General features: G+C 35.8%; 1 protein-coding gene across 1 annotated transcript; it reads right to left on the reverse strand.

Annotated features, from left to right (window-relative positions):
* Positions 1 to 6,837: 6,837 nt before the first annotated feature.
* Positions 6,838 to 9,622, reverse strand: LOC145121551 (MLO-like protein 6). Its single transcript, XM_079057278.1, has 13 exons — positions 9,506 to 9,622; positions 9,121 to 9,393; positions 8,910 to 9,026; positions 8,693 to 8,753; positions 8,500 to 8,588; positions 8,336 to 8,410; positions 8,148 to 8,242; positions 8,013 to 8,062; positions 7,891 to 7,931; positions 7,638 to 7,811; positions 7,519 to 7,554; positions 7,366 to 7,433; positions 6,838 to 7,267 (listed from the first exon to the last, which is right to left on the reverse strand). The coding sequence occupies exons 1-13, from the start codon at positions 9,620 to 9,622 to the stop codon at positions 6,838 to 6,840; spliced, it is 1,626 nt and encodes a 541-aa protein (XP_078913404.1).
* Positions 9,623 to 10,768: the final 1,146 nt, after the last annotated feature.

Below are 10,768 nucleotides of genomic sequence, written 5' to 3' on the forward strand. Positions count from 1 at the left end.
CGTTGGTGTTTGATACAAACGGTCAAGGATTCAAGGTATTCAAAGATAGGATTTGGGTACCTAAGACGGGAGGAGTAAGAGGTCTTCTGATGGAAGAAGCTCACAAAACCATGTACTCGATTCATCCCGGCAGTACGAAAATGTATAGGGACCTAAAACCCTATTACTGGTGGCCGACGATGAAGCTCGATGTTGCTAAGTATGTGGCCGAGTGTGTAACTTGTGCTAGGGTTAAGGCACAACATCAGAAACCGTATGGGAGTTTAGAACCTTTACCTGTACCCATGGGTAAATGAGAAGATATCACTATGGATTTTGTGACTAAACTGCCCAGAACAAGGAACGGTCACGACATGATTTGGGTGGTCGTTGATCGCTTCACTAAGAGTGCGCATTTCATAGCCGCTAACGAGAAATGGTCTATGGATAAACTTACGAATTCTTATGTGAAGGAAATTGTGAGGCTACACGGTGTTCCGTTAACGATTGTATCCGATCGTGACAGCCGTTTTACCTCAAGGTTTTGGAGGAGTCTACAAGAGGAATTGGGTACCAAGTTGTGTTTGAGTACAGCTTACCATCCGCAAACTGATGGTCAGAGCGAACGAACGATTCAAACATTGGAGGATATGCTGAGAGCATGTACCCTAGAATTCCAAGGTAACTGGGATGAACATTTACCTCTAGTAGAATTTTCCTATAATAATAGTTTCCACTCAAGCATCAAGATGGCACCTTATCACGCTTTGTATGGAGAAAAGTGTCGAACGTCATCATGTTGGCTGGAAGCTGGGGAGAAGCAGTTTATGGGACCTAAAATAGTCCATCAAACTGCTGAAAAGTTGAAAGTGATAAGGGAAAGGATGTTAGCTGCTCAAGATCGAAAAAAGAGTTATGCTGACAAGAAAAGACAACCGATATCCTTCGAAGTTGGAGATTCGGTTTTACTTAAAGTCTCGCCGTGGAAGGGACTTATAAGATTTGGTAAAAGAGGAAAGTTGAGTCCAAGGTTTATTGGACCATTTAAAGTTCTTCAGAGGATCGGGAATCAAGCTTACAAGCTAGAATTACCGGAAGAACTGGAGGGTATTCATAACACATTTCATGTGTGTTATTTGAGAAAGTTCACGGGAGATGTGCCCGACATAATTCCCATTTCTGAGTTAAGGTTGGATGAAAGCAAGAGGTTGATCGAAGAACCCGAGGCAATCGTTGACCGTAAGACTAAGAAGTTGCGACGCAAGATGGTTGATTTAGTGCTTGTGCGTTGGAAACATACGAATGGGCCAAATCTCACTTGGGAAACGGAGAGTGACATGATGAGTCGCTACCCGCATTTGTTTGCTGATGTGTGATTCCGGGGACAGAATCATCCTAGGGGGGAGAGAATTGTAATGCCCGTGTTTCTAGGCTAGGCATTAATATCGACATTATAGTCTAGGTTAACATTTGTAACTCATTTTGAAGAAATGAAAAGGGATTATGTGAATATTATGTGAATTATGTGTTTTATGCTTAATTATTAGGGTTTAATTAATTAAGAATAAAAACGAGCGACAAAAATTAAAATTCAGATAAAGCCGATATCTATTAAGAAACTTGTAGTGGGCGTGACAAGGATTACGGATATATAAAGAATGCCGAAATCCGAGTTATAACGAAGAAGTTATGACCTGTCGGAGTTTCGCGACAAACCAGCACGGGGCCGAATGTCGTAAAAAGTGAGTTTTCGATAAACTACTTTTTGGCCTTAGTGATCTAAACGAAACTTGTAGTGTTCGTTAAACCGAGAGTAGGTATAAAAAGAACGCCCAAATCTGACTTCGTATGAGGAAGTTATGATTTTTCGAAGTTTCAGCTTAGCAGTAGACAGCTAAAAACTCGAATTTTAGATCGAGTGATTTTTAGCCGACACGAACTAAACGAGAATCGAAGGTCTCATCATTAGTAGCACAACGGTAAAAAGTCTGACAAAAACGGACGTCGGATGAAGAAGTTATGAATTTTTAACGGATTTCCTGTCCCGGTCTGTTAAAAATAATAATATAAAAATTAAATTCAAAATTAGCCGACGAAGTCTAAACGAAAGTTGTAGAGCGTAATTTTACCTACGCGTGCATATAAAGAACGTCAAAAACGGAGCTCGTATGCGAAAGTTATGGATTTTAGAAGTTTTTGCACAAAAATCGAGAAAATTCGCATAGTCACGTTTTTGCCACGTCACCCTCGCTTAGATTGTGCCACGTGTCCGAAATTGGTGAGTCATGCGAGCCACGTGTCCGAGCTTCTGAGTCATCCGATCTCGTGGGCTGATCCGAAGGGGTCCACTAGGAGTCCGACGCGTGCCCTATTCCTCGTGTCCGAGTCTCGCAGAAGGAGGCCACATCCGAAGTCTCGGACTAGACCTCGGTCCAATCAGCAGCTGCCACCGAGACCTTCGCACATGCGAGCCATGTGCTGCGCACCCTCGCCCTGCTGCCGCGTGTCCTCGCCTGATGACTCCCCCCTTCTAACCGACTTCGGACCCCCTATAAATAGAAGGGTCATGCGAGCCTTCTCGGGTAGATTTGGAATTTTGCCATATTTAGCCCCTTTCTTCATATTTTCTTCATCTTAACATTCCCCAAAGCGCCGGAATACGCCACGAAGAGCCCGAGAAGCCCGGAAAATTTATCTTTTCGGTTTCGAAGCCCGACCCTCGCAGAGCCCGGTTTCTGAATAAAACTCCCGGTTTTATTAGAAACGAACGTTTTAGGAAACGAATTGCTGCCCGATTTTCATCAAAACATGTGAGTGTATAGTCACTTTCATTTTATACATAGATATGAAGTATTTACCTTAAAATACGTGTTATGTGTAAATATATTAATTGTTTATTTGAGGTGACTGTTGTGTTGATGTTTTATACAAGTTTTAAACTGTATATATATTTTTATCTACAAATATGTTGGGTAGAACATGGGTAGATAGTTGGTGTGTGATAAAATAAAGTGATGAGAGGTCTCGATGTGATTTGAGATTCAGTCATCTAGCGGAGTTTGGATGACAACCACGGACTTTCTAGACAGTCCAGTGGGAAACATTAGCAGGCCCGCAACCTGTAGGTGTTAATGAACTTGGGTGTTTATTCGTTGTACTCCATCCCCCTTATGGTTACCTTTAGGACATGTATGGCTGAGGAAACTCCTTAGCAGTAGTGTCCATCCCGATGATATTCTTTAGGCTAGGTCCCTTGTGAAAAGTGTTTAGGGACGTAAAGTGAGGATAACGGGAACGGGTAATCAGGGTTATTGTTAATTGGTGAACTTAATAAGTTTATTATTACTGTGGGTTGAAAACCCTATATGCTCACCAGGCTCCCAAGCCTGACCCACTCAGCTTTTTATGTTACAGGTAGTGGACCCCGAGCATAGTCGGTGGACGATGAGAGATTTTGGATTATAGGCCAGTAGTTGTAAATAACTGTTAAAAGGCTTATAATGTCTTGTTTATGCTTTTGATCTGTATCGGAACATGACATCCCGAGGTTTTGATATGAAATGAAATTATATATTTCTTAAAGAAAGGTTTTGACAAACTTTTATCATATTTTGTATTGAGGACCAATTCCGCAATATCTTTTAAAAAAGATTTCTCTGATTTTATTTTAAAAAACATAAATTAAATCGGTCTTTTCTGGCCGAGAAATTAGGGGATGTCACACCATGTGTCGCTCAGTGTGTGGTTCTTCAGAGCGTGCCGCACCCTTGGTCGGTGCGCGCGATTGTGCATGAATTTTCCTATTTTCAAAAAAAATTCATAACTTCTTCGTTTGAGCTCTGTTTTCTACGGGTTTTATATCCACATGTAGCTATCGACGATATCTACAACTTTCAATTAGACTCCGTCAGCTAATTTTGAACTTATTTTAACATGCTTAGACTGTTAAAGCTCGTATAAAATGCATAACTTTCTCATCTGGTGTCTGTTTTCGACAAACTTTATATCGTTGGATTCCTATTAATGAGATCTTCAATTCTTGTTTAGATTGTTTTGTCTAACAATCAACTGATCTAAAATTCGATATTAGTGTTGCACACTGCTACTCTGAATCTTAGAAAAATCATAACTTCCTCATACAAAGTCAGATTTGGACGATCTCTATATGCACCCTCTTGGTTTAACGACCACTACATCTTTCGTTTAGACCGCTTAGGCTAAAAAATATTTTGTCAAAATTTCACTTTTTACTATACATAGAGTTGTGTCGGTTTTAACGCGAAACTTCAATACACCATAACTATTTCGTTCTAAGTCAGATTCTAACATTCCTTATATTACCAGAATCCTTATTACGTATACTACAACTAGATTAAGATTATTTGTCCTATAATCTTTTATTTTTGACACGTACTTTAATCTTATATTTATTATTATTATTAAGTACTTATATAATTTGCATAGGATATCATATAAAACACATAAGCACATAAATATATGAATAATCCTTTCTTATTCGTTCATAAAAAGATTATAATAGTTTACCAAAGTGATTACAGGCTATGACTAATCTAGTAAGAAACGCGGGCGTTACACAAAACCCCCAACTTCCAATTCAAATTCAAACATCCATAACTTCTTTGTTTTAACTCTATTTTCAGTGTTTTTATATGCACATAAAGGTATTGAAGAGCCCCACAATTCTATCTAGTTACTTTTGGCTTAACACTTGTCGAACTAAAACCATAATCCATGCAAGAAGCCCGACATATAATTTTTCCCTTTTACCCTTTGGTTCCAACACATAAATCAAGGGCTTAGATCTCACAACCAATATTATCAACCTTGAATAAGGTCTAAACTTTACTTCCTTAAAGCCCAAAGCCTTTACATGATCGAATTATGGTCCACACACCCCGAATTAAGAAACGTTCTGAAACATGGTGTTACACAATCAACTCATATCTAATGCTTTGGGTTTCCAAAAGTTCACTCCAACCATCATACTTGAAAATATTGAAGTCAACTTGTAAGGGTATGAAGGCGTTGATATTTGGAAACACCGTAGGGTTTTTGAGGAGAACGAGAATATCCAACTACCTTAGATTTTCTTTAAGGAAGATTGTAAATACGAGCTGATCCTCTAACTTTAATAATAATATTAGGCTTCTAAATCATTTGTACAAAGATCTGGGTAAACTTACATATACTATACCTATATGACTATCATTTCTCTTATAATAATGAAAATACAAGATAGCGCCGCCGGTCATAGAGAGGTCGTGATGGAGAAATCGATATCATAGGAGGGAGGGGAAAGTAGGTAAAAGGTGTAACTTTTTTTAACTAGTGTTTTTGGAGAAAAGCTCTGATACCTTGATATAACGTATTTTCCAATACATATTTTATCAATAATCAAATATACATAAATATTACAAATGTCTTATACAAAATGGCATAACTACATCATATATATGCAATCACAATCATTATTATTTGTTTAATGATCATCGGTTCTAATTTGGAATTAATTTAATTGGTTTTCTTTAACGAATCCTAATATAATCCTAAACTGCACTAATGTCTGAAACGCGACTTGAACTCTCAACACTTTAGGGGATGAACACTTTTACCAACTCCTAATACTGTCAGGGCTTTGATCTCGTTAGACAAAAAAATTTGTGAGAAATGAATCAAATGCATGTTTTTTTGACAAACCAAAGACATGAAACTTTAGATAGTACAAAAATAGACGATTCACAAAAAATCTCCCCAAAAAATGGTTCAAAGATTCAGTTTTTTAATATTATTCACTGTCCGAAAAGTGGATCATCATCGTTTGAGTCACTAAAAAAATGAATTATCGAGACGTTTTGTTTGGCCAATTTTTTTTATAACTTATCATATTTTTGTATCATCTAATGATTCATTTACTTGTATTGCTAAAAAACATGCAATGATTCATTTCTCACTTGATCCTACATCTACCACTAGACTATAAGCCATTGGTGTTCACCGGTAGTAGTTAGTGCCACGGTTAACATGAAAAGATAAATCATGATGTTCTTAGAGAACAACGAAGATAAGGAGACTCATCTTCCAACTAAATCTCAGGTCTTTGCCTTTTTTATATCACATACATTACTCTTGTTAACAATTAAAAACCTTCCACATAGACAATGATTTGATCAATTTAGGGCATCCACTATGCATTGAACTTCATAGAGTTCAATGGATTGCCACATCATATTTTTACAATCCATACAACTCTATTATTTTTTTTTTCCTACAATGCATTAAACTCTACAAAGTTCAATAGAATATTACAAAAGGTAATTCATTGTATATATGTAATAATTAAAAATTTTCATTTTTTCCATTGAAGAGTTCAATGACCATTGAACTCAAAATCAATTAAATACCAACGTGACATCTCACAATGATAGAGTTTCATCATTGAATGACACCTAGATTGGCCACCTCATTCAACTCTCCTATTAAACTTACCATTGTGGATGCTCTTACCATTAATCTAATGGTAAAATCTAAAATTACATTATACATTAATATGTACACAAATATCAAATTTTGACAGTAAAAAGTCCAAGAGATAAAATAAGATCGAAATGCTAAAATACCAAAAAAAAAAAAAAATTTTGAGTGCAAAATAATACAAATAATATGTTATATGTGTATACATTAAATATATATCAATTCCAAGTAGGTTTTATCTGCATATGACTATATGAGGACCTACGGCATGCGCAATCCCCATGCCCACCCCTCCAACTAGCTATACTTATATATGCACAGAAGCCACATACACACCAATTGCTTTACTTTTCGGTCCAATTAACTTCACACCTCTATGTATTTGTCAAATGAGAAATCCGCAGAATCAACGTCAATCTTGTGCTGATGAACCACCGCAGGACCACCATTTGCTTCTATATCTACACTTCTGGTTCGAGGAAGCGAACCAGTGGCTGGTATCTCAGGTTCATAATTAAGCGTGTCATGGAACTCAAACACTCGTTGAGACGAGTCATTAATGCTGGTGCTTCTAGTTGTAGTCCAGTGAGATGGCGTGCTAGGCCTAGAAGATCCTGGTGTTGTGGTATCGGACATGCGGTTTAGTTTCACTTGCTTCTTCGCTCTCTGGTGCCATTTGTGCAACGCCTTAACCACTTGATCGTTGAATACGGTGGGTTTCATGGTTGAACCCATCTGTGTTACTAGAGCATAAAGAGGTAAAGTCACATAGCTGCATAGTATCAGTACAAACACCCTGAAAATTTCAAGAAACAATCACTTGATCATATCAGTAACAACACTTGGTAAATCGAATTCATCAAGAAAGTCATATAATGTAGTATGAGCATTCACCCCATTGAGATCTTGATGCACAAGTCGGCTTTGTTCTTGTGGAAGCATGATTTTGGGCCGAATTCATACTGAAAAAAAAATCAAATCTTTAGAAGAAAAACCTGACAAATCTAGAGTTAAACAGGTAAAGATTAATTGGTGGGTTAAGTTTACCCCAGACCATGCAAAGAAAGCCAACTGAAATGCATTCTATATAAGAACAAAAAGAAGTTTAATATAAGAGTCTAGAAAAGATTATATGATCTGATGAAATGATGATCAGACATATGAACCTGAAAGAGGACAAAGTGAATGAGATAGAGGAGGAGATCAGGGCGGTTGAACCAGAAAAGGTTGTCGGTGGGTTCAACCAATGGTGTACCCTTTACTACTGCTCCTCTTTCTTGAATCCTTAACCCCATTTTAGTAATAATCACCTGAAGTTTTGTCCCCACTAATAGGACAATCTGCAGCATATAAAGTGATTCGTTAATTTTGAAAAACTTGAGAGTATTGAAGAGAAAACAAAACAAAACGGATGCTTACAATCAAGGGTATAAAGGGTAGCCATAGATAAGATCTCCAACCTGAATAAAAGAAAATAATTACTCTAAAAGAATCATATTTGATGAACTTAAAAGGATTAGTAAAGGGAAGGATTTGCTTACTGTTGGTGCTAAAGAGTAGAAACAAAACTGCAAGAAACCAAATTGGTGGACTGTGGAAAACGTCCAAAATTCATGAGAAACAATTTCAAGAACAAATCGTACTTAAATAAAAAAAAAAAAAAAAAAAAATCTCACCTGATTCCGACAACAAGTTTGAAGTCTTCTTCAAGTGATCGCTCTATGTACCTTTGAAAATTGAAATTAGCTTGGCTATTTGGTGCCAAATGTGCCTGAAAAAAGAGGAATATAATTCATGGTTCATTTTTAAATACTCAGCTTCACTATAGTCCTTAAAATTTGGTAACGAATGTAGCAGTTTTTACCATGATAAATCCATGGCGAAGAGTCATATAATCAACCTTTGGAACTGACATTCCAAACTGTCGTATGAATCCCACCTGAGAAAATTAAAGATTGAAAATTTTAACCATGCATGCATGGCTACGTACATAAGAATCAAACAAACACTTGTTTCAGATATACCCACCACCCAAATAAAGATCGGTGACCTGCTCCACATGCTCAAGTGCCTTTGCCCGAAGGTTGTGTCTCTTGCGAGCCTAAACCTCTCTGGATCTTCAAGAACCAAAAAAGATTCAACCCAAGATGATAAAAAAACCAAAAAAGGTTAACAAAAAGGGAGAATATGGTGAAAGAGCAGATATTATATATATCTATACCATGTGTATATTGGTACTCGGTTGTCTGTGTTTCCATCTCCCATGCCTTCCATTCTTTCATCTACACAAACAAGAATTTGTAATGTATTGGGGACCAATGAGATAGTATCATAGATATGGGTTTTCTGTTTTTGATTTTTTGCAATGTATTAGGGTCTAATTTTGCAATGTATTAGGGACTATTAATCCACATGAGAAAGACGGAAAAAAACTGTACCTTGGCTCTACCAAAAGCCAGTGTGATTATAGAACAAACCACATGATAGATAGCCAACGAGAATATGAATATATGGAGCTCATGAAGGGCGTCCCTTGATAAAAATGGAACCTTTCCCTACAAAAGAAGGGAAATTTTCAAGAAAATCAAGACTTGTTGAGTTTCTTGATCAGAAATGGTGTCAAGATTCCATGATCCTATATATATTCACCTGCGATGTGCATTTATCACCGGAAGTAGCAGCAGAAAGTACACGTCTTGCAAGAATTTCTTCTTTATTTGCACGATGATGAGTATCCATTTCTTTGATGTCTTTTGTACTGCATGGAAGCCAAGTATCTCCAAGAGATTTCGATATGCAGATATCGGTTATGGTGGATTGCCCGACTGTTAGTAGCAATGAGATGAACCCCAGTAGCATAAGCTCTGATTTGATCTTTTCAAGTGCTTCAAATAATGTTTTCTTACTCTTCTTATTCAACCACTGCAAATTATTTTATCAAGCAAAAGAGACAGAATGGTAGAAATTAGGTTAAGTACTACTCGTAAAAGGCCTCATTTGTTTTTTGCTGAAGGATTGCGTATATAGTAAGTACCTTCCCGATTAAGTGAATAACGTGTTCAATGAAAATTGATACAGTAACTAGGATTAAACAGACAGAAGCCACAGCCCATGTTGGTGTTCTTTCCAATGTTCGTATCCCTTCTGTCATTGATGTGTTCTTGAGGATTTCTTGATCTTCAATGCGATTTTGATATGCATGAAAGAGCCTCTGGTTAATGATTATATATGAAGATGTGTGTTTTTGTTGAGGAGATATTATTAAGATGACAAAATTAGAAACATATTAAGGTTTGACTTTGACTATTGCATCGATCTAGTGACCTATGCAAAACACTTCCTCTTTGAAGGAATATTTTTTCATGATTCCTCCCGTTAACTTGTAGTAATATGATGCTTTCGATCGACAACATATACTATAATTCGTTTCATCATTTGTGGTTAATATTGAAACTTTTAGAAAAAAATAGATAAAATGTCACAATATTATTATTAGCATCTTATTAACTATTTAAAAAAAACATTTAGACAGTTAGACCATCTCCAACCCATCTTCATTTCCCCCCATTTTTTACCTCAAAAAATATATTCCGAGAATATTCTATTTTTATAACTTATATATATTGTCAAATACACACTCTACTAATTAAATTTTCATAAATATATATTATATTTTTTAAATACAATAGTATTACAAATTATATTATCATAAATAAAATATTTATATATAATAAATTTAGATTAATTATTAATATGTTATAAATAATTATTAAATAAATAAGATTATATTTATAATAAATATATCAAGATCACAAACATATTCGATTACTATATTTTATAAATTATGTTATCGTGTTTTAAGTCTTTAGTATATATTTAGTTTTTTATATGAATTCCATAAATAAATATTAAGTCTATATTTATGTTTAATTAATATAAATTTGTATATAACATAATATTACAAATATTAAATATTGCATTTAAATTATAATTAATAGATAAAAATAAACTAGAAATGTATAAAATAAAAAGAGAAGGACTAAAATCAACAACCAAAACTTCAACTCCATTTTTAGAGATATAAATAGTATTCCCCCATCAGCAACCAAAACTTCAACTCCATTTTTAGAGATATAAATAGTATTCCCCCAAATATGGGGGAATATGGGGGAATACTATTCATATCTCAAAAAATGGAGATGAAAATGAGGAGGGTTGTAGAAAAATGGAGGAAGAAATGGGGGAAAATGGAGTTTGGGGGTGGGTTGGAGATGCCCTTATGGCAAATTGCACATTT

Source organism: Lactuca virosa, chromosome 6 (assembly GCF_052849685.1).
Source record: "Lactuca virosa cultivar CGN04683 chromosome 6, Lactuca_virosa_CGN04683_v6, whole genome shotgun sequence".
NCBI lineage: Eukaryota > Viridiplantae > Streptophyta > Magnoliopsida > Asterales > Asteraceae > Lactuca > Lactuca virosa.

What these genes read in the sequence shown, in the direction of transcription:
- LOC145121551 (XM_079057278.1), bottom strand. Translation starts at nt 9,622, where the DNA reads ATGACAGAAGGGATACGAACATTGGAAAGAACACCAACATGGGCTGTG. An exon ending in TTCGCCATGGATTTATCATG is followed by an intron (nt 8,243 to 8,335) that starts GTAAAAACTGCT and finishes CTCTTTTTTCAG; the next exon opens with GCACATTTGGCACCAAATAG. An exon ending in AAACTTGTTGTCGGAATCAG is followed by an intron (nt 8,063 to 8,147) that starts GTGAGATTTTTT and finishes CGTTTTCCACAG; the next exon opens with TCCACCAATTTGGTTTCTTG.